Source organism: Zootermopsis nevadensis, unplaced genomic scaffold, assembly GCF_977971745.1.
Source record: "Zootermopsis nevadensis isolate Lab colony 2312 unplaced genomic scaffold, Znev_1.0 Znev_ptg000008l, whole genome shotgun sequence".
Classification (NCBI taxonomy): Eukaryota; Metazoa; Arthropoda; class Insecta; order Blattodea; family Termopsidae; genus Zootermopsis; species Zootermopsis nevadensis.
In genome coordinates, this window is record NW_028259140.1 from 16,556,829 (window position 1) to 16,582,176 (window position 25,348).

At 36.7% G+C, this 25,348-nt stretch overlaps 1 protein-coding gene across 1 annotated transcript; it reads left to right on the forward strand.

Annotated features, from left to right (window-relative positions):
- Positions 1 to 32: 32 nt before the first annotated feature.
- Positions 33 to 25,054, forward strand: LOC147874550 (uncharacterized). The gene is made up of 10 exons (XM_087345382.1): positions 33 to 1,027; positions 1,621 to 1,788; positions 2,437 to 3,234; positions 9,955 to 10,086; positions 12,465 to 12,551; positions 13,585 to 13,686; positions 14,079 to 14,192; positions 14,975 to 15,097; positions 15,646 to 15,813; positions 16,459 to 25,054. Exons 1-10 carry the CDS (start codon positions 911 to 913, stop codon positions 17,341 to 17,343), a joined length of 2,694 nt encoding a protein of 897 aa, XP_087201508.1. The 5' UTR covers positions 33 to 910; the 3' UTR covers positions 17,344 to 25,054.
- Positions 25,055 to 25,348: the final 294 nt, after the last annotated feature.

The following is a 25,348-nucleotide window of genomic DNA, read 5'->3' on the forward strand; positions in this document are numbered from 1 at the left end:
ACAGTAAAGACTGAACCCAAGGTAAACTTTGTTTTCAGCTGATTTTTGTGTTTCTTATTTGCATATGCACTTACGTGCTTGTATTGTCCGCGAGCCACGAGAGTAGACGTGGCCTTCTCAGTCGTTGCTTGTGTGGCAGGGGGAAAGTCGGTTCTGCGCATGCACTGTATTCCTTATACGAGGCTCGTCTACAAAGTAAGTTTACCTGGGGCCATTTACAGAAACAAAACACAATTTCATGGAAATATTTATTGCAACATATACAGCAGGAAGACAATACCGGCACTAAGCATCCCGCGTCGCTTGTTCTGAATGGCCCGTCGCAATTTGTGCAGTGTTTTGCAGTAACGCTCAGCATTCACTGTCTCACCTCTGGTCAGGAAGTCGACGTGGAGAATGCCCCGTCTGTCCCAGAACAAATTCACTTTCCGCGCCGACAACGTCTGCTTGAATTTCGTCTTACAGGGAGATCCACTGTGACGCCAATGCATTGACTGCTGCTTGGTTTCTGGGGTAATGTGTGCAATCCACGTTTCATCACCTGTGATGGTCCAGTCCAGAAACTCATCGCCGTCGTCATGATACCGCTGCAGAAATGACAATGCTGACTCCATGCGCTTTGTTTTGTGTTCTGGTGTCAGTTGCTTCGGCACCCACCTGGCGCACAATTTCCTTAACAACAGAAATTGCGACGCGGGATGCTTAGTGCCAGCATTGTCTTCCTGCACGATAACGCTAGGCCGCACACGGCTCGACGGACAGCAAGTTTCCTGCAAAGTTCAGCTGGGAGGTGTTTAATCATTCACCCTACAGCCCGGACCTTGCTCCCAGTGATTTCCATCTTTTCCTACACCTCAAGAAATTCCTGTCCGTTCAGCGTCAGCGTTTTAAGAACGACAGAGAGGCGGAGATGGTTGTCACACAGTGGTTCCAATCCCAGGCGGCAGACTTCTACGACACAGGTATTCAAAAGTTGGTCCCACGGTATGACAAATGTCTCAATTCCGGTGGCGAATATGTTGAAAAATAGCTGGACACTTGCTGTATCTGTTGCAATAAATATTTCCTTGAAATTGTGTTTTGTTTCTGTAAACGGCCCCAGGGAAACTTACTTTGTGGACAATCCTCGTACATAGACGCATGGGCTGTGATGGGCAGGGGCTTTGGTTGGCTTGTGTTTCTTTTCTGAGGAATGAAGAGCAGATTCAATTTGAGGAATACTTGCTACCGTTCAGTTCGGAAACCTTTATTCTTCCCACCCAGTTTCTGAGACCATAAAGATAGAAATAAACTATATTTTGAATATGACCTTTCTCTGGGCTGCTGTGCCATGTAAAATAAAAAAGTGACTGATGTTTCACAGCTGCTTACTTGCTCCATCATCAAGGTGATGTCTTGGTCAACTAAGCAACTATTAGCTTCTCAAGAAGTTTTCACGGAATTTCTTGTGTTTTTATAGAAAATTGAATAACATATTCCCATATTTTCCTTGTATCTCCTGTGTGTATTCTGGTTATCATTTCATTTTGAACCTTTATTCTTTAATGTTTTTTCCAAGTACCCAAACATTTCCTTGTGATAAAATTGAGATACTTAATATGCATGATGGCGGTTTTACAGAACTGCATCAATTTACAGGAAGTTATATTGGATTCGTGTAGTGAAACATGTCTAATTTCTCCTCATGATGGAAGTCAGCACATCAAAGTAAAAGTTGAAGGTGTGACAGATATAAAAGAGGAAGAGGATTCTGTGCAAACGTTTCCAACAATACAGGCTGAATGTGATGTGAGTATAGTGTAATAAATTTTCAGGAGTTTTTCTAAGAACTTGCATGTCTTGGTAAAAAAAACCTTGAGTTTGGAAGTTATGGAATGAGATTCTGGGGAGTACACTTGGTTTAAGTGAATTGATGCTATTCTATGCTTCCAAAACATAACACTCTTGAACCTAATAAATATCCTTATATTATTAAACAGTCCAGTTGATGTGTGTCAAACTCCAGGCCAGACTAGAAAACTAGCTTTGTAGAACTAGCCAGAATCTAAATGAAGTGGCACATTCATAACATCTTGCCATCGCAATGAGTAAAAACATTGTTCACCAACAAGTTCAGATGCTGACCTACTACAGGGTAAGAACTAAGTGACCTGAGTGACCAATATTCAAGGTTTCAGCATAATTTGAATTTTGAGACTCAGGTTTGGATTGAAATGCTGGAGACTGTCGTCACATCCCATACTGAATGAGCTGTTTTAAACCTGTTTTCGAGGAGGGCACATGATTTTTGGATTATATAGCAGACCTTCCAATAAATTGTGGTCATGTAATTTGACTGGTTTTATGTAATACTGATTGACATTTTACACCTTACTTTCAACTTATTTCTTTCCTTCCATTTTGTTTATTTTAATATATTTTCCTTTTTTTTAACAGAGTCCATTGAATGAACATCAAATTTTGCATGGTGAGAATCATCCACATTCAAATGATATCTACGATAGAGCACTCACTCAGAATAATGTAAAAAACCATCAAAGAATACATACAGGAGAACTTCGATATGCCTGTGATGTGTGTAATAAATCATTCAGTCAGAGAAGTAGTCTGAAGATACATCAACGCATACATAGTGGAGAGCGTCCTTATACCTGTGATGTGTGTAACAAATCATTCAATCAGAGGACTCATCTGAAGATACATCAACGCATACATACTGGAGAATGTCCTCATACCTGTGATGTGTGTAACAAATCATTCAGTCGCAGAAGTACTCTGAAGATACATCAACGCATACATAGTGGAGAGCGTCCTCATACCTGTGATGTGTGTAATAAATCATTTGTTCACAAGAGTGTTCTGATAGAACATCAGCGCATACATACAGGAGAATGTCCTTATACCTGTGATGTGTGTAACAAATCATTCAATCAGAGGACACATCTGAAGATACATCAACGCATACATAGTGGAGAGCGTCCTTATACCTGTGATGTGTGTAACAAATCATTCAATCAGAGAAGTAATCTGAAGATACATCAACACATACATAGTGGTGAGCACCGATATTCCTGTCCTGTGTGCAATAAATCTTTCAGGGAGATGAGCATTCTAAAGAAACATGAACATAAACACAGTGAAAAGCATACATATACCTGTGATGTATGTAATAAATCATTCAGTCGGAAAGATCATATGAAGAGACATCTGTCCACACATAGTGGTGAGCGTCCATAAGACTGCGATGTGTGTAATAAATTATTCAGTCGGAAAGATCATGTGAAGAGACATCTGTCCTCACATAGTGGTGAGTGTCCATAAGACTGCAATGTATGTAATAAATTATTCAGTCGGAAAGATCGTGTGAAGAGACATCTGTCCTCACATAGTGGTGAGTGTCCATAAGACTGCAATGTGTGTAATAAATTATTCAGTCGGAAAGATCATCTGAAGAGACATATGTCCTCACATAGTGGTGAGTGTCCATAAGACTGCGATGTGTGTAATAAATTATTCAGTCGGAAAGATCATGTGAAGAGACATCTGTCCTCACATAGTGGTGAGTGTCCATAAGACTGCGATGTATGTAATAAATTAGTCAGTCGGAAAGATCATGTGAAGAGACATCTGTCCTCACATAGTGGTGAGTGTCCATAAGACTGCGATGTGTGTAATAAATTATTCAGTCGGAAAGATCATGTGAAGAGACATCTGTCCTCACATAGTGGTGAGCGTCCATAAGACTGCGATGTATGTAATAAATTAGTCAGTCGGAAAGATCATGTGAAGAGACATCTGTCCTCACATAGTGGTGAGTGTCCATAAGACTGCGATGTATGTAATAAATTAGTCAGTCGGAAAGATCATGTGAAGAGACATCTGTCCACACATAGTGGTGAGCGTCTTTAAGACTGCGATGTGTGTAATAAATTATTCAGTCGGAAAGATCATGTGAAGAGACATCTGTCCTCACATAGTGGTGAGTGTCCATAAGACTGTGATGTATGTAATAAATTAGTCAGTCGGAAAGATCATGTGAAGAGACATCTGTCCACACATAGTGGTGAGTGTCCATAATACTGCGATGTGTGTAATAAATTATTCAGTCGGAAAGATCATGTGAAGAGACATCTGTCCTCACATAGTGGTGAGTGTCCATAAGACTGCGATGTATGTAATAAATTATTCAGTTGGAAAGATCATGTGAAGAGACATCTGTCCTCACATAGTGGTGAGTGTCCATAAGACTGTGATGTATGTAATAAATTAGTCAGTCGGAAAGATCATGTGAAGAGACATCTGTCCACACATAGTGGTGAGTGTCCATAATACTGCGATGTGTGTAATAAATTATTCAGTCGGAAAGATCATGTGGAGAGACATCTGTCCTCACATAGTGGTGAGTGTCCATAAGACTGCGATGTATGTAATAAATTATTCAGTCGGAAAGATCATGTGAAGAGACATCTGTCCTCACATAGTGGTGAGTGTCCATAAGACTGCGATGTATGTAATAAATTAGTCAGTCGGAAAGATCATGTGAAGAGACATCTGTCCTCACATAGTGGTGAGTGTCAATAAGACTGCGATGTGTGTAATAAATTATTCAGTCGGAAAGATCATGTGAAGAGACATCTGTCCTCACATAGTGGTGAGCTTCCATAAGACTGCGATGTGTGTAATAAATCATTCAGTCGGAAATATCATATGAAGAGACATCTGTCCACACATAGTGGTGAGCGTCCATAAGACTGCGATGTGTGTAATAGAGTATTCATTAGTAAGGAGGACCTCAAGATACATCAACGTATACATGGCAGTAAGCGCTGATATTGCTGTGATGTGGGTAATGAATCTTTCTTTCTGAGCAGTCATCTTAAGGTGCATCAGCGTCTACATAATGTTGGACATCCATATGCCTGTAATGCATGTAATAATCACTCAGTGCAAGGGGGACGTGATGAGACATCAAGGCATACACAGTGGACGGCGTCCTTAGTCCTGTGATGTTTGTAGTAAATCATTCAGTCAGAGGGCTCAAATGAAGACACGACAACGCATACAAAGTGGCTAATGGCCATATTCCTGTGATGTGTGCAGTAACTCATTCAACACAGGTGCACAGTATACAGGGTCCATATTCATCTTATGTGTGAGTTACTATGTAATATATATTACAAGATCAGTGATGATGAGAACACTCTACTTAGTGAATCCACACATTACAAATGTGGATCCTCTCCATGAGATATGCTTTGATGTGTCTTCAGATGACCTCTTGGAATGAATTCACTAAGTAGAGTGTTCTCATCATCACTGATCTTGTAATATATATTACATAGTGTCCATATATATATATCGTTTGTCGGATTTATCTACAGAGACATCATTGGAGACACAGTGGAGAGCATTCCTAATCTTGTCAGATATTGTGATGTGATGCCAAATGGGCAGATGGCTCGCACTGGAGGGGTGGGGCCGCCCTACCCCTCTCCTTAACTAGCGGATGTGGGATATGGGTGTGGCCATCACGGAATGTTCCAGGATGTAGTGTTCCCTCGCCAAAAGGAAGGTTCAGGTAAGTGAACATGGGAGATCCTTGGCCTGGAAATTTCAAAGAACAGACTGCCGCACATAAAAGTCACCTCTTCGAGTGCTTATAGTCCAGCGCGGGTACACCGTGTCCCAGTAAAGTGAACAGTGGTGGATGTGGGGGAACTAGCGAGATAGTGAGAGCGAGAAGCCATCGAGCAGTCCAGTATGGTGCTGAGAGCCGAGGGCTGTGTTGTGAATGGTGCCAAGTTTGGGGACCGGAACAGCTCAACAGACAGTATTCAGGGACAGAACTGAGGTTGTGTCACGTACTTGACGAGTTAAGAGTCTTAGCAACTGTTTTGTCCAATTTTCCTGTGTGTAGACTACCGTAAATTGATTGTTAAGTAAATCATGGTTGCCAGAGCCTAAATAGTAGTCGTCGTCGTCATCCCAATATTTTTTTGCACTAAGATCCTGAATAAGTTTCACCTGATGCATGTGTGCAGTGTGTGAGTGTATGTTCCAGGTTCGTTCATTTCTTGACTGTTAAGACATAGTAGGAACAAAAATTATATTTTGCTATTTGATTGCTTTGTTCAGTAACATAACACTAGATTTTACTTGTTTTTAAATATTTGGAATATGTAGCCATTACTGTACATAAGTTATTGTAAAACTGAAGAGATGGAACACAGTTCTTTTCTAGAAAAATTATGAGAGTTAAACTGGCCTCTAGAAATTTCAACTAAATAATTATCCAACTTACCCATCCAAACCTTAAAAGAAAGTATGCAGATAAACAGTGAGATCCACACATTCCTGAAAAGACCTGGGAACATGTAGGGATCAAAACAATGATCTCACTCTCACATCTTCATCATCTATCAGCCAAGGTCATTTTGCGGTTGCTTTTTTATTTGTGGTGTTAGGGTATTCGTGTACTTGTCATCCAGATTTTCAAGTCAGTGAGCACCTCTAAAATCTCAGTCAGTCTATTGCAGACTACAAGGTGCTACATCTCTGAAGACAGTCAATTTCGTATTAGCTGTTTTGAGAATGTAAGATCTCACCGTTTATTGCTCTGTTCCAGCTTCACTAATCAAAGAACTCTCTTTTGAGGTCACTTTATATTATGTAGTCCTTTGATTTATGGTTTATTTAACAACAGTCAATTACTGAGACTTTATAGTGTCAAGTGATATGATAATTAATAATAAATTACAAAGGAAATGGAACTGACTGGTCATAGCCTGATAGAATGTTCTATCTTGGAATTTGTTTCGATGGAGTAAGAACCTATTAGCTTAATATTGGCTTAATGACAAAAATTTTAGAGGCAGAGAAGATTGGGATAAAAAGTGGATGGAAAAATGTTTATATTCCATAGATCCTTCATAGTACAAGCCAAGGATGTGGAAAACATCTTAATATGAATACCAACACTTCGTACAAATATGACTGCGTAGTTGTAGCAACTATTTACTATATATCATAAGTTTCAATTGAAATAAATTCTAGTGTGCAAGGAGTGACCCAAAATAGAATCTTTCGATGCTGGCTTAATCACTGAAATTAATGTTACATTAATTTAACTTTTAATGCCAAATGGAAGAGTAATGGTTACTTAATCCTTGCGTAACAAGCACAATTCTCTTAACTCATTGTATACCTTGCAGTGTTGAATATTTATCTAAAATTAATTGTTTGTGCAATACAATATTTTATTTTTTCTCTAGATCAAAAATACATTGATATAGGATATGTCAATCTATATTATACATTATCAAAATACTATAACGATTACGATATAATCCCATTGGAGATATAGCATTACATACAATAGATTATCAGTAGCCAATATTTGAAAATTCTTCATTAAGATAAGTCTTCTAGTGAATAATAACACCCCTTAATAAGAGAGTCCTTCAATTCCTTCTTAAACTCATTGTTATTTTTTATTTGTTTTATTGTTGTAGGCAGTTTGTTATAGAAAAGACAACCTGCTACTTATGGTTTACTCTCGTAAAGTTCTAACTTGTGTACGTATTTATGATAGTCATTATTATTTCTTGTGTTATATGTATATAGTTGTTTACAGTGCAGACACACTTTTCTTTTGGATATAAAATGGTTTCTTCAATGTACAACGAGTATACTGTTAATATCTTTAAATGCCTCAAACTATCCCCTGCATGATTCCATTGGTTTAAAACCTGCTGTGTGCCTTACTGCCCTTTTTTGAAGAGTAAAAATTCGTTGATTGAGTACTTTGGCACTCTGTCCCCATATACGACGATAGCGGAAGACAAAAAGAAATGAATCAAACCATGATACAACATTCTTCTTTCATTTAGATTAATTATTTTAGAGAGTCTATTAATTATAAATAGGTTACGGCTAATTCTTCTACATATTCTTTCAATATGTACTTCCCAACTTGGGGTGCAATCAATCACAACCCCCAGGAAGTTATTACTTTTTACTTTAACTATTTCCCTGTTCGTTATTAAAAAATTTAGATTACTTTCCTGCCTACATTGTTTTGTCCAGAAAAGAATGTGATTTGTTTAAGTTGGGTTTATAGATAAATTATTTATCTCAAAATACTGCTCTACCAAGTCTAATATCCAAGGTTACCTTTTGGAGTTCATTCATATCCCGACCCATGTTCAGTATTGATGTGTCATCAGCACACATTAATATTCTGCATTTTGTTACATGTGGAATATCATTTACATATAAAATAAAAAGTAATGGACTAAGGACAGAACCTTGAGGAACTCCATATCTAACAGGAAGGCAACTTGACAAGTATTCTTTCATTTGATTGTTTGCTACATGTGAGACTTTTACTTGTGTTCTGTTTGTGAGATAGGATTTGATTAGCTTATTTGGTATGCCACGAACTCCATATTGGTATAATTTATCCATGAGGATGTTATGTTCAATACAATCAAATGCTTTTGATAAATCTAATAGTACACAATTGCATATTTTATTATTCAGATTTTCAATGATTGCAGTAATTGCATCATTTGAAGATTTATTTTTCCTAAATCCAAACTGAGATTTATTAAGTATATTGTGTTTAAGAAAGAAATTAGCTGATTAGCCATTACCTTTTCCAGAACCTTTGAAAGAGCTGGAACATGAGTAATTAGACGATAATTATTTGAATCTTCTTTCGCCCCTTTTTTGTAAATTGGTTTAACAACTGATTTTTTTAATGTAGATGGGAAAATGCCTTCTGTAATTGATGCATTGATCAATTCTAATGGTGGTCTTATCATGTAAGGTACACATTTCCTTAATAAATAGGGAGAGACGTCATCAAGTCCTGCTGATTTTTTATTCTCCAAACTCTGAATTACTTTAATCAATTCAGTCTCTGTTATTTCTAATAAGACCAACGAATTGTTTATACTTATTGTACTATTACTAGTTTGTGGAGGCATCAAATTTTTATCAAGTATGAGTTTACTTACAGTTTCTAAGAAAGTACCATTAAAAATATTACATATTCTGCTCGGACTTGTAACTGTTTCATTTCCTGCTTGCAGGTGAATATTGCAAGTCAAGAGCCTCTTTCTCTATTTACAAATTTACAAAATACTCTAGGAGTGTTAATTGCACTAGTTATAATGTGCTGGATGTAGTTTGCTTTTGCATTTCTTATTACTACATTGTATTCCTTTTTATATATTTTATACTTGTCTCTATGTTCCTGAATATTACTTTGTATTTAAGATCATATAAGTTTTTTAATTTTGTTTTTGCTGTAGTAACATCATTATTTATCCAAGGAACATTTAAGCACTTACAATATTTCTTCTAACTTTTGGACAGGCTATATTAAAATTATAGTTAAAAATACTAGAGAAAGAATCCCATTTTTTCTCTACATCATTTTCCCAGAACACTCAAGTCCAAGTGTCATTTTGTATTAAAGAGCAAAGGCCTAATACATTGCTGGCCTCTCTATAGCATCTAATTTGTTGTGGTATAGTCATATTAATAGTTATACATTGAGCATAGTGATCTGAAAGTAGGCTGTTTATTACATCAGTGGAATAGCAGTGTGAAGGCATGTTAGTAATGATTTGGTCTATAATTGTTGCCATACTTTCAGTTATTGGAGTGGGTATATTTATTGTCGTAGTCAGATTAAAAGCATTTATAACATTAGTAACTGTTTGTGGTCACACCCATCTTCTTGAGTATTTATGTTAAAAGTCACCTACTATTATAATATAACAATCTTTCTGTACTAATTGTTCAAGAATACCTGTTAACGAAAACGAAGGTATATAATTTACCCTAGCCGCGAAACCTTACGGAGATTAATTCCCCGGACGATAATTATATATGACTTGACCGTGATCACGGAATGTTGTCGGCTATCGTAGCCACATCCCTTAATCCAACGCTTCTTGTCGGTTATCTGGCGGCCCTCCTCGATATCATGAGTCTTTCTTGTATTGTGATAATATTGTTTACAAGTGTAAGACTGTATTCTTTTCAACCATGGATTACGGAAGTAGTGTGAAGAAGGTAAGATAACTTAGACTTGCTACGTTCGTTTCAAGTCTAAGATTACAGTCGCCTACTAGACCCTTGGTTTCTGTTCGTTACAATCGCGTTCCTGCCAAGCGAAAGGCGTGTAGTGTGGCGGTAAACTTACCTAGCGCTGTGTTGGATTGAAATTAATGGGAAAAAAAGGAAACCATGCTCATCTTTCTGCTTTTATGAAGGTAGAATAGAAATATAACTGTGACTCCTACACTGCATTATAGACGAAGGCAGTCATTTGTAATCGACGCCATTGCTAAAATTTGTCAAATATATGCATGAATTACAGTGGGAGGATCAGCGTAATGTGAATAAATTAATTTCGTTTTCTGTGTGTTCGAAACTCAATAAGCTAATTCTACTCTTTCTGAAAGTATTATAGTTTTAATTTCAAGTACAAGTTTGATATCAGAGACGCATCTTTGTGCTAAAGTAAAAAGTAAGTACAAGATGGAATTATAACCTTCATGTGCCAAACACTAATCTCAGTAAATATCAACAAGAAGTTTACTGTACTGTAATTAAGCTATGCAGAAATCTTCCTCCCATTATATAAAGTTCGGATTGCAATATAAATAAGTCTAAGCAAGCTCTAACAGATTATCCTATCTCACTCGTACTCCATTGAATAATTTACCAAAAATTCTCAGCTATTATAAATATATGTAAGCATTAGAGGCCATGCTTCCATGTGTATTTTTGATGTAAAACTGTAGTTGACTAAATCACTGTCATAACTATGTAATTTATATTTGTATTAGAAACAAGTATTGTATTTGTGCTGTAATATGTTCTATACATCCCCAGCTTAGGCCTATGAAGGATCTATGGAATATAAATAAATTCTGTTTGTCTTGTGTTATGACCATGATTTGGTGTAACTTTACTGTTTGTCTGTTGCCATTTGTGATTGAGATTTTATATATATATTTGCAAATATGTTTTGTTTGCATCATTTGTAATTTGTCATCTGATTGAGCTGGTTTATAGAAACATATAAACTTCTGTGTTAAGTTTTAGCTTTCCACAACATAGTTAAGAATGTTTAATCTGACTGATATGTGTGTAAAATCATAAGGGTTAAAGTATAAACACTGTTATTTGTCTTGTTTTATATGAATGTGTCTTTGACTCTCACCCTAAGGGAAGAAACTAGATTCATAGTGTTGACTTGGTTTTTTAGGTTATGATGCTGTGTAGTAGTACAGGTGGCATTTACACTACTGTGAAAACCTCAAATGTCATATACTTTCAGAGTGTTTGAGAATAAACTGCTGAGGAAAATTGGACACATGTCGGGTTTTAACATGAGGGTGGAGCAAATTGCATAATGTAGAACTTTATATTATTATAATATTTTATTTGGATATTATTCATTCTCTATCACCTTATTTTATTCAGCTCATCAAATGTTACAGTGTTGAACATTTCAGGGTCATGTATCCCAGGTACGGGAGAATAGAAATGCACAGAATATTGTAGTTATAAAATTTGAAAGGAAGAGATAATTAGCAAAACTAGTCACAGATGTGTCCTTTAAGTTGAATTGGGATGGGCGTTGTGAAAGTGAGTGCTGTGTGTTGGCGCATTAGTTGTGGCTGCTTTCATTACTTATCTCCCAGACTAATGTTAAGCATGCATCAGGGTAATATAACTGTGAAAAGTGTTATTAGAGGGGTACTTTTGATCAACAATATCCAGAAAATGAATACATTACTTTATTTATGATTGTTTGAGATGAAGGTTGTCAGTTTTAATAACATGGACATTATTCTGGTAGGTGGAAAATGTTAATGTATTTTAATACTTATAATTATGTTGCTGTTTTGTAATGAAGTATATAGTTTCTCCTCCTCTCTCTAGATTGACAAGTTTTCAGTTGATAAAAAGTCATATTGTTCATTCTTACTTTTCCACTTCTGCACGTGCATTAGCACAGCCTTCAAATAACTGAAATATCTCTTTTACGGTTTCCACGTTTTGACACGAAAGTGTCAGGAGCAAGTGCCTTTGGAGTGTGTGATGTTACTAATCTTATTATTCTGCAGTTTGGTCGCCTTAGATCATATTTTCTGTCACTTCTCATTGTGATTTTGTAAACTTTTGAGCATTCCTTTTCAGGCATGACCTTTCTGATATGTCACATATTTTAATAAATTATGTCTTTTTTTCCCCCATCCATTAGACAAGTCAGTCTCTGTTGTATTATTAAAGAAGTCTGATAAGTGGTGGTCTACGGTCAAGTTATTGAAGTTGCAGTATGTCTGAATGAAGGGTGAATGCCTATTAGAAATAAATCAATTTTACCATTGAACTTTGTATCTTTAAACACTTCATGTAATCAGTATGTTTCCTTTCAGAACATGGAGAGATATTCCAGGTTAACAAGAGTACCAAGAAGTATAATGCAGAGATGTGATACAATTCCATCTCTGAAGGAGCCCTCGGTGAGTGTTTATGTATGAAAATTAATGTAATCAATGAAGTTATTCACTGAACTGTCTTCTGTGTTGTAGCACTGTGTAGTCTCGTAGAAGTGTACTGACATTTCAGAGGACTTGCTGCATCCATTATGAGGGCAATGACGATAGAGGCAGCTAGTATCTCTGAAACATTAGTAAACTTCTACCAAACTGGATGGCACTACAGCCCAAAAGACAGCCATGTAAATACTCGTAGCTATGAGAACTTTAAAAACTCTAACTCACTCACAGAATTAATTATTTTTTGGGAAGAATGTGTTATTTTTTAATTTCTGTCTCTTCAAGTCTACAGGAATATTTGTACATTAGATGGGTTTAGTGTATTCATATTGTGAATTTCAAGTAATATATTTCAGTGAGATTGAGTAAGCCCTTATAACTTTCATCTCATGCATGTGTCACTCTCCTGACGTTCACATAATCATAGCTTAATAAGATTTTTCCATTACAATAGGTGAAACTAACTCATAGCAACATTAACAAATTCAACATTGTAATTATTAAGTAGAGTTTGTCACATTTCTCAATGATGCAGAACAGGACAAAACTACTTTTAACTGTGTCCAGTTGAAACGAATTAGTATCTTATATAAAATGCTTAATTGACCAACCATAAAGCTTACTTAAGAAATGTAACTCTTAAAGAGCAGTTTATGTTGTGTACTTTCTTAACAGGCTATGTTCTTTGCCTTTACTGCAGTAAGATCTTTTCAATTTCTTGTTCCAGCAACACAAGGTTAGTGAGGTTTCTTGCAGCGCACAATATTTCCAAAATTTCTCATGTTTCAGAATTTTTAATATGAGAAATAATATTGAGATGGAATTTAACCTGAAAAGACTTGATGTTAGTTTGAGAGAACTCCTATTATATTTTTGAAGCCTTGCATTTAACATAATTTTGAAAATAGCAGCGTGGAATCCGCTTTGCCGCATGTCTTTAGAGCTTGTGAACTGTATTATCTGAAATCATTATGTTTAATTGATAATTTTACTGCAGAATGTTGACATAATCAAAACAGAAGATGTTGGTGAAGATGATTCCACTGTAATGATACCTGATGAGTTTTACGTACCATCCACAGTAAAGACTGAACCCAAGGTAAACTTTGTTTTCAGCTGATTTTTGTGTTTCTTGTTTGTGTATGCACTTACATGCATGTATGTGCTTGCATTCTTACAGTATAAGTCAGTCTTATTATGACATCCAGTTTTGAGAGTGTTCCGTGCTCATTTGCATGCAGCAGGTATAAAGAAACAACATATTTGCTTCTTAATAAATTTGATCTCTTATGCTCCTGTAGTCAAGAAATCATCAGTACTGGATCACATTGCATAGCCTAAATTGAATTGTGTGTATGTATCCATTATCTTGCACTTACTAGGTGATAAGAGGAAGACAGTCATATGAGTCAGATTAGAGTAGATATTTTGTATGAGCCATTGATGTGCTTCACCAACCAACCATAAAACTTAATGAAACTTCTACTGCAGAATGCTGATATAATCAAAACAGAAGATGGTGTGGGTGTTCTTGGTGAAGAAGATTCCACTGACATGATACCTGATGAGCTTTACGTACCATCCACAGTAAAGACTGAACCCAAGGTAAACTTTGTTTTCAGCTGATTTTTGTGTTTCTTATTTGCATATGCACTTACGTGCATGTATTGTCCGCGAGCCACGAGAGTAGACGTGGCCTAATCAGTCGTTGCTTGTGTGGCAGGGGGAAAGTCGGTTCTGCGCATGCCTTGTGTTCCTTATCTAAGAACATTGTGCCATCAGTCAGTCAGTACATTAGCTCACAACGTATGGTTGTATAAGCTGCGGGTGTATTTCGGCCCGCTAGTAGCACAGAATTCTACCCTACCTCCCTCAAAGATATCAGGTCTACTCTCATGGCTCGCGGACAGTATGTGCTTGCATTCTTACAGTGTAAGTCAGTCTTAATATGACATCCAGTTTTGAGTGTGTGCAATGCTCATTTGCATGCAGTAGGTATAGAGAAACAACATTTTTGCAGCTTAATAAATTTGACCTCTTATGCTCCTGCAGTCACCAAATCATCAGTACTGGATCATATTGCATAGCCTAAATTGAATTGTGTGTATGTATCCATTATCTTGCACTTACTAGGTGATAAGAGGAAGACAGTAATATGAGTCAGATTAGAGTAGATATTTTGTAGGAGCCATTGAATAAATTGGGCCTTCAACAAATGTAGAAAAGGAGGTGCTTCACCAACCAACCATAAAACTTACTTAAAAAATGTAACTACAGAATAAAACAGCTGTGTACATCTGGATACTGTCTCCTTTTTGCACATGAATTTAATTCATAAAAACTCTATCATCTGAATGAGTTATGTGTAATTTATGTTTTTATTGCAGAATGTTGATATAATCTCAGTAGAAAATGATGAGGATGTTTTGAGTGAGGAACATTCCACTTGCCTGCAAACTGATAAGGTTTGCATACCATCAGCATTTTCCATAATGAAGGCTGAACCCAGGGTAAGCTTTTTTTTTTCCAGGTAAATTTTTGTGATTGTTTGTTCATGTGTGTGTACATACATAGACGCATGGGCTGTGATGGGCAGGGGCTCAGGTTGGCTTGAGTTTCTTTTCTGAGGAATGAAGAGCAGATTCAAATTGAGGAATACTTGCTACCGTTCAGTTTGGAAACCTTTATTCTTCCCACCCAGTTTCTGAAACCATGAAAATGGAAATAAACAACATTTTGAATATGACCTTTCTCTGGGCTGCTGTGCCATGTAAACTAAAAAAGTGACTGATGTTTCACAGCTGCTTACTTGCTCCATCATCAAGGTGATTTCTTGGTCAACTAAGCAACTATTAGCTTCTCAAGAAGTTTTCACGGAATTTCTTGTGTTTTTATAGAGCTGTGAATGACATATTCCCATATTTTGCTTGTATCTCGGGTGTATATTCTGGTTATCATTTCATTATGAACCTTTATTCTTTAATGGTTTTTCCAAGTACCCAAACATTTCCTTGTGATAAAATTGAGATACTTAATATGCGTGATGGCGGTTTTACAGAACTGCATCAATTTACAGGAAGTTGTATTGGATTCGTGTAGTGAAACATGTCTAATTTCTCCTCATGATGGAAGTCAGCACATCAAAGTAAAAGTTGAAGGTGTGACAGATATAAAAGAGGAAGAGGATCCTGTGCAAATGTTTCCAACAATACAGGCTGAATGTGAGGTGAGTATAGTGTAATGAATTTTCAGGAGTTTTTCTAAGAACGTGCATCTTGGTGAAAATACCTTGAGTTTGGAAGTTATGGATTGAGATTCTGGGGAGTGCACTTGGCTTAAGTGAATTTATGCTATTCTATGCTTCCAAAACATAACACTCTTGAACCTAATAAATACCCTTATATTATTAAACAGTCCAGTTGATGTGTGTCAAACTCCAGGCCAGACTAGAAAATTAGCTTTGTAGAACTAGCCAGAATCTAAATGAAGTGGCACATTCATAACATCTTGCCTTCGCAATGAGTAAAAACATTGTTCACCTACAAGTTCAGATGCAGACCTACTACAGGGTAAGAACTAAGTGACCTGAATGACTAACATTCAAGGTTTCAGCATAATTTGAATTTTGAGACTCAGGTTTGGATTGAAATGCTGGAGGCTGTCGTCACATCCCATACTGAATGAGCTGTTTTAAACCTGTTTTCGAGGAGGGCACATGATTTTTGGATTATATAGCAGACCTTTGAATAAATTGTGGTCTTGTAATTGGACTGCTTTTATGTAATACTTATTGACATTTTACACCTTACTTTCAACTTATTTCTTTCCTTCCATTTTGTTTATTTTAATATCTTTTCCTTTTTTTTAACAGAGTCCATTGAATGAACATCAAATTTTGCATGGTGAGGATCATCCACATTCAAATGATATCTACGATAGAGCACTCAGTCACAATAATGTAAAAAACGATCAAAGAATACATACAGGAGAACGTCGATATGCCTGTGATGTGTGTAGTAAATCATTCAGTCAGAGAAGTAGTCTGAAGATACATCAACGCATACATAGTGGAGAGCGTCCTTATACCTGTGATGTGTGTAACAAATCATTCAATCAGAGTACTCATCTGAAGATACATCAACGCATACATAGTGGAGAATGTCCTCATACCTGTGATGTGTGTAACAAATCATTCAGTCGGAGAAGTACTCTGAAGATACATCAACGCATACATAGTGGAGAGCGTCCTCATACCTGTGGTGTGTGTAATAAATCATTTGTTCACAAGAGTGTTCTGATAGAACATCAGCGCATACATACAGGAGAATGTCCTTATACCTGTAATGTGTGTAACAAATCATTCAATCAGAGGACTCATCTGAAGACACATCAACGCATACATAGTGGAGAATGTCCTTATACCTGTGATGTGTGTAACAAATCATTCAATCAGAGAGGTACTCTGAAGACACATCAACACATACATAGTGGAGAGCGTCCTTATACCTGTGATGTGTGTAACAAATCATTCAGTCGGAGGACTGATCTGAAGACGCATCAACGCATACATAGTGGAGAGCACCGATATTCCTGTCCTGTGTGCAATAAATCATTCAGGCAGATGAGCATTCTAAAGAAACATGAACATAAACACAGTGAAAAGCATACATATACCTGTGATGTATGTAATAAATTATTCAGTCGGAAACATCATGTGAAGAGACATCTGTCCACACATAGTGGTGAGCGTCGTTAAGACTGCGATGTGTGTAATAAATTATTCAGTCGGAAAGATCATGTGAAGAGACATATGTCCTCACATAGTGGTGAGTGTCCATAAGACTGCGATGTGTGTAATAAATTATTCAGTCGGAAAGATCATATGAAGAGACATCTGTCCACACATAGTGGTGAGCGTCCATAAGACTGCGATGTGTGTAATAAATTATTCAGTCGGAAAGATCACGTGAAGGGACATTTGTCCTCACATAGTGGTGAGTTTCCATAAGACTGCGATATGTGTAATAAATTATTCAGTTGGAAAGATCATGTGAAGAGACATCTGTCCACACATAGTGGTGAGCGTCCATAAGACTGCGATGTGTGTAATAAATTATTCAGTCGGAAAGATCATCTGAAGAGACATCTGTCCTCACATAGTGGTGAGCGTCCATAAGACTGCGATGTGTGTAATAAATTATTCAGTCGGAAAGATCATATGAAGAGACATCTGTCCTCACATAGTGGTGAGCGTCCATAAGACTGCGATGTGTGTAATAAATTATTCAGTTGGAAAGATCATGTGAAGAGACATCTGTCCTCACATAGTGGTGAGCGTCCATAAGACTGCGATGTGTGTAATAAATTATTCAGTTGGAAAGATCATGTGAAGAGACATTTGTCCTCACATAGTGGTGAGCGTCCATAAGACTGCGATGTGTGTAATAAATTATTCAGTTGGAAAGATCATATGAAGAGACATTTGTCCTCACAGAGTGGTGAGCGTCCATAAGACTGCGATGTGTGTAATAAATTATTCAGTTGGAAAGATCATATGAAGAGACATTTGTCCTCACATATTGGTGAGCGTCCATAAGACTGCGATGTGTGTAATAAATTATTCAGTCGGAAAGATTATGTGAAGAGACATCTGTCCACACATAGTGGTGAGCGTCCATAAGACTGCGATGTGTGTAATAAATTATTCAGTTGGAAAGATCATATGAAGAGACATATGTCCTCACATAGTGGTGAGCGTCCATAAGACTGCGATGTGTGTAATAAATTATTCAGTCGGAAAGATCATGTGAAGAGACATCTGTCCACACATAGTGGTGAGCGTCCATAAGACTGCGATGTGTGTAATAAATTATTCAGTCGGAAAGATCATATGAAGAGACATTTGTCCTCACATAGTGGTGAGCGTCCATAAGACTGCGATGTGTGTAATAAATTATTCAGTCGGAAAGATCATATGAAGAGACATTTGTCCTCACATAGTGGTGAGCATCCATAAGACTGCGATGTGTGTAATAAATTATTCAGTTGGAAAGATCATATGAAGAGACATCTGTCCACACATAGTGGTGAGCGTCCATAAGACTGCGATGTGTGTAATAAATTATTCAGTTGGAAAGATCATGTGAAGAGACATCTGTCCACACATAGTGGTGAGCGTCCATAAGACTGCGATGTGTGTAATAAATTATTCAGTTGGAAAGATCATGTGAAGAGACATCTGTCCACACATAGTGGTGAGCGTCCATAAGACTGCGATGTGTGTAATAAATTATTCAGTTGGAAAGATCATATGAAGAGACATTTGTCCTCACATAGTGGTGAGCGTCCATAAGACTGCGATGTGTGTAATCAATTATTCAGTCCGAAAGATCATATGAAGAGACATTTGTCCTCACATATTGGTGAGCGTCCATAAGACTGCGATGTGTGTAATAAATTATTCAGTCGGAAAGATCATGTGAAGAGACATCTGTCCACACATAGTGGTGAGCGTCCTTAAGACTGCGATGTGTGTAATAAATTATTCAGTCGGAAAGATCATGTGAAGAGACATCTGTCCACACATAGTGGTGAGTGTCCTTAGGACTGTGATGTGTCTAATAAATTATTCAGTTGGAAAGATCATATGAAGAGACATTTGTCCTCACATTGTGGTGAGCGTCCATAAGACTGCGATGTGTGTAATAAATTATTCAGTCGGAAAGATCATATGAAGAGACATTTGTCCTCACATTGTGGTGATCGTCCATAAGACTGCGATGTGTGTAATAAATTATTCAGTCGGAAAGATCATATGAAGAGACATTTGTCCTCACATAGTGGTGAGCGTCCATAAGACTGCGATGTGTGTAATAAATTATTCAGTCGGAAAGATCATATGAAGAGACATTTGTCCTCACATAGTGGTGAGCGTCCATAAGACTGCGATGTGTGTAATAAATTATTCAGTCGGAAAGATCATATGAAGAGACATTTGTCCTCACATATTGGTGAGCGTCCATAAGACTGCGATGTGTGTAATAAATTATTCAGTCGGAAAGATCATGTGAAGAGACATCTGTCCACACATAGTGGTGAGCGTCCTTAAGACTGTGATGTGTGTAATAAATTATTCAGTCGGAAAGATCATGTGAAGAGACATCTGTCCACACATAGTGGTGAGTGTCCTTAAGACTGTGATGTGTGTAATAAGTTATTCAGTTGGAAAGATCATATGAAGAGACATTTGTCCTCACATTGTTGTGAGCGTCCATAAGACTGCGATGTGTGTAATAAATTATTCAGTCGGAAAGATCATATGAAGAGACATTTGTCCTCACATTGTGGTGAGTGTCCATAAGACTGCGATGTGTGTAATAAATTATTCAGTCGGAAAGATCATATGAAGAGACATTTGTCCTCACATTGTGGTGAGCGTCCATAAGACTGCGATGTGTGTAATAAATTATTCAGTCGGAAAGATCATATGAAGAGACATTTGTCCTCACATAGTGGTGAGCGTCCATAAGACTGCGATGTGTGTAATAAATTATTCAGTTGGAAAGATCATATGAAGAGACATATGTCCTCACATAGTGGTGAGCGTCCATAAGACTGCGATGTGTGTAATAAATTATTCAGTCGCAAAGATCATATGAAGAGACATTTGTCCTCACATAGTGGTGAGCGTCTTTAAGACTGCGATGTGTGTAATAAATTATTCAGTCGGAAAGATCATATGAAGAGACATTTGTCCTCACATAGTGGTGAGCGTCCATAAGACTGCGATGTGTGTAATAAATTATTCAGTCGGAAAGATCATATGAAGAGACATTTGTCCTTACATAGTGGTGAGCGTCCATAAGACTGCGATGTGTGTAATAAATTATTCAGTCGGAAAGATCATATGAAGAGACATTTGTCCTCACATAGTGGTGAGCGTCCATAAGACTGCGATGTGTGTAATAAATTATTCAGTTGGAAAGATCATGTGAAGAGACATCTGTCCACACATAGTGGTGAGCGTCTTTAAGACTGCGATGTGTGTATTAAATTATTCTGTTGGAAAGATCATGTGAAGAGACATCTGTCCACACATAGTGGTGAGCGTCCATAAGACTGCGATGTGTGTAATAAATTATTCAGTTGGAAAGATCATGTGAAGAGACATCTGTCCACACATAGTGGTGAGCGTCCATAAGACTGCGATGTGTGTAATAAATTATTCAGTCGGAAAGATCATATGAAGAGACATTTGTCCACACATAGTGGTGAGCGTCCATAAGACTGCTATGTGTGTAATAAATTATTCAGTTGGAAAGATCATGTGAAGAGACATCTGTCCACACATAGTGGTGAGCGTCCATAAGACTGCGATGTGTGTAATATAGTATTCATTAGTAAGGAGGACCTCAAGATACATCAACGTATACCTGGCAGTAAGCGCTGATATTGCTGTGATGTGGGTAATGAATCTTTCTTTCTGAGCAGTCATCTTAAGGTGCATCAGCGTGTGCATAATGCTGGACGTCCATATGCCTGTAATGCATGTAATAATCACTCAGTGCAAGGTGGGCGTGAAGAGACATCAAGGCATACACAGTGGACGTGTGATGTTTGTAGTAAATCATTCAGTCAGAGGGCTCATCTGAAGACACGACAACGCATACAAAGTGGCGAATGGCCATATTCCTGTGATGTGTGCAGTAACTCACTGAGCACAGGTGCACAGTATACAGCGTCCATATTCATCTTATGTGTGAGTTACTATGTAATATATATTACAAGATCAGTGATGATGAGAACACTCTACTTAGTGAATCCACACATTACAAATGTGGATCCTCTCCATGAGATATGCTTTGATGTGTCTTCAGATGACCTCTCGGAATGAATTCACTAAGTAGAGTGTTCTCATCATCACTGATCTTGTAATATATATTACATAGTGTCCATATATATATATATATCCTTTGTCGGATTTATCTACAGAGACATCATTGGAGACACAGTGGAGAGCACTCCTAATCTTGTCACATATTGTGATGTGATGCCAAATGGGCAGACGATTTGCACTGGAGGGGTGGGGCCGCCCTACCCCTCTCCTTAACTAGCAGATGTGGGATATGGGTGTGGCCATCATGGAATGTTCCAGGATGTAGTGTTCCCTCGCCAAAAGGAAGGTTCAGGTAAGTGAACATGGGAGATCCTTAGCCTGGATATTTCAAAGAACAGACTGCCGCACATAAAAGTCACCTCCTCGAGTGCTTATGGTCCAGTGCGGGTACACCATGGCCCAGTAAAGTGGACAGTGGGGGAACTAGCAAGAAGCCATCGAGAAGTCCAGTGTTTCGCTGAGAGCCGAGGGCTGTGTGTGAAGAGTGCCAAGTTTGGGGACTGGAAGAGCTCAACAGACAGTATTCAGGGACAGAACTGAGTTTGTGTCACGTACTTGACGAGTTAAGAGTCTTAGCAACTGTTTTGTCCAATTTTCCTGTGTGTAGACTACCGTAAATTGATTGTTAAGTAAATCATGGTTGGCAGAGCCTAAATAGTAGTCGTCGTCATCATCACAATATTTTTTTGCACTAAGATCCTGAATGAGTGTCACCTCATGCATGTGTGCAGTGTGTGAGTGTATGTTCCAGGTTCATTCATTTCTTGACTGTTAAGACATAGTAGGAACAAAAATTATATTTTGCTATTTGATTGCTTTGTTCAGTAACATAACACTAGATTTTACTTGTTTTTAAATATTTGGAATATGTAGCCATTACTGTACATAAGTTATTGTAAAACTGAAGAGATGGAACACAGTTCTTTTCTAGAAAAATTATGAGAGTTAAACTGGCCTCTAGAAATTTCAACTAAATAATTATCCAACTTACCCATCCAAACCTTAAAAGAAACTATGCAGATAAACATTGAGATCCACACATTCCTGAAAAGACCTGGGAACATGTAGGGATCAAAACAATGATCTCACTCTCACATCTTCATCATCTATCAGCCAAGGTCATTCTGCCATTGCTTTTTTATTTGTGGTGGTAGGGTATTCGTGTAATTTTCATCCAGATTTTCAAGTCAGTGAGCACCTCTAAAATCTCAGTCAGTATATTGCAGACTACAAGGTGCTACATCTCTGAAGACAGTCAATTTCGTATTAGGTGTTTTGAGAATGTAAGATCTCACTATTTGTTGCTCTGTTCCAGCTTCACTAATCAAAGAACTCTCTTTTGAGGTCACTTTCTATTATGTAGTCCTTTGATTTATGGTTTATTTAACAACAGTCAATTACTGAGACTTTATAGTGTCAAGTGATATGATAATTAATAATAAATTACAAAGGAAATGGAACTGACCGGTCATAGCCTGATTGAATGTTCTATCTTGGAATTTGTTTCGATGGAGTAAGAACCTATTAGCTTAATATTGGCTTAATGAAAAAAATTTCAGAGGCAGAGAAGATTGGGATAAAAAGTAGATGGAAAAATGTTTATATTCCATAGATCCTTCATAGTACAAGCCAAGGATGTGGAAAACATCTTAATATGAATACCAACACTTCGTACAAATATGACTGCGTAGTTGTAGCAACTATTTACTATATATCATAAGTTTCAATTGAAATAAATTCTAGTGTGCAAGGAGTGACAAAAAAAGAGAATCTTTCAATGCTGGCTTAAACACTGAAATTAATGTTACATTAATTTAACTTTTAATGCCAGATGTAGGAGAAATGTTTAGTTAATCCTTGCGTTACAAGCACAATTCTCTTAACTCATTGCATACCTTGCAGTGTTGAATATTTATCTAAAATAAATTGTTTGTACAATACAATATTTTATTTTTTCTGTAGATCAAAAATACATTGATATAGGATATGTCATTCTATATTATACATTATCAAAATACTATAACGATTGCGATATAATCCCATTGGAGATATAGCATTACATACAATAGATTATCAGTAGCCAATATTTGAAAATTCTTCATTAAGATAAGTCTTCTAGTGAATAATAACACCCCTTAATAATAAAAATTCCTTCAATTCCTTCTTAATCTGATTGTTATTTTTTATTTGTTTTATTGTGGTAGGCAGTTTGTTATAGAAAAGACAACCTGCTACTTATGGTTTACTCTTGTAAAGTTCTAACTTGTGTACGTATTTATGATAGTCATTATTATTTCTTGTGTTATATGTATATAGTTGTTGTTTACAGTGCAGACACACTTTTCTTTTGGATATAAAATGGTTTCTTCAATGTACAACGAGTATACTGTTAATATCTTTAAATGCCTCAAACTATCCCCTGCATGATTCCATTGGTTTAAAACCTGCTGTGTGCCTTACTGCCCTTTTTTGAAGAGTAAAAATTCGTTGATTGAGTACTTTGGCACTCTGTCCCCATACGACGATAGCGGAAGACAAAAAGGGATGAATCAAACCATGATACAACATTCTTCTTTCATTTAGATTAATTATTTTAGAGAGTCTATTAATTATAAATAGGTTACGGCTAATTCTTCTACATATTCTTTCAATATGTACTTCCCAACTTGGGGTGCAATCAATCACAAACCCCAGGAAGTTATTACTTTTTACTTTAACTATTTCCCTGTTCTTTATTAAAAAATTTAGATTACTTTCCTGCCTACATTGTTTTGTCCAGAAAAGAATGTGATTTTTTTAAGTTGGGTTTTAGATAAATTATTTATCTCAAAATACTGCTCTACCAAGTCTATTATCTAAAGTTACCTTTTGGAGTTCATTCATATCCCGACCCATGTTCAATATTGATGTGTCATCAGCATACATTAATATTCTGCATTTTGTTACATGTGGAATATCATTTACATACAAAATAGAAAGTAATGGACTAAGGACAGAACCTTGAGGAACTCCATATCTAACAGGAAGGCAACTTGACAAGTATTCTTTCATTTGATTGTTTGCTACATGTGAGACTTTTACTTGTGTTCTGTTTGTGAGATAGGATTTGATTAGCTTACTTGGTATGCCACGAACTCCATATTGGTATAATTTATCCATGAGGATGTTATGTTCAATACAATCAAATGCTTTTTATAAATCTCATAGTACACAATTGCACTTTATTTTATTATTCAGATTTTCAATGATTGCAGCAATTGCATCATTTGAAGATTTATTTTTCCTAAATCCAAACTGAGATTTATTAAGTATATTGTGTTTATCTAAGAAAGAAATTAGCTGATTAGCCATTACCTTTTCCAGAACCTTTGAAAGAGCTGGAACACGAGTAATTAGACGATAATTATTTTAATCTTCTTTCGCCCCTTTTTTGTAAATTGGTTTAACAACTGATTTTTTTAATGTAGATGGGAAAATGCCTTCTCTAATTGATGCATTGATCAATTCTAATAGTGGTCTTATCATGTAAGGTACACATTTCTTTAATAAATAGGGAGAGACGTCATCAAGTCCTGCTGATTTTTTATTCTCCAAACTCTGAATTACTTTAATCAATTCAGTCTCTGTTATTTCTAATAAGACCAATGGATTGTTTATACTTATTGTACTATTACTAGTTTGTGGAGGCATCAATTTTTTATCAAGTATGAGTTTACTTACAGTTTCTAAGAAAGTACCATCAAAAATATTACATATTCTGCTCGGACTTGTAACTGTTTCATTTCCTGCTTGCAGGTGAATATTGCAAGTCAAGAGCCTCTTTCTCTATTTACAAATTTCCACAATACTCTAGGAGTGTTAATTG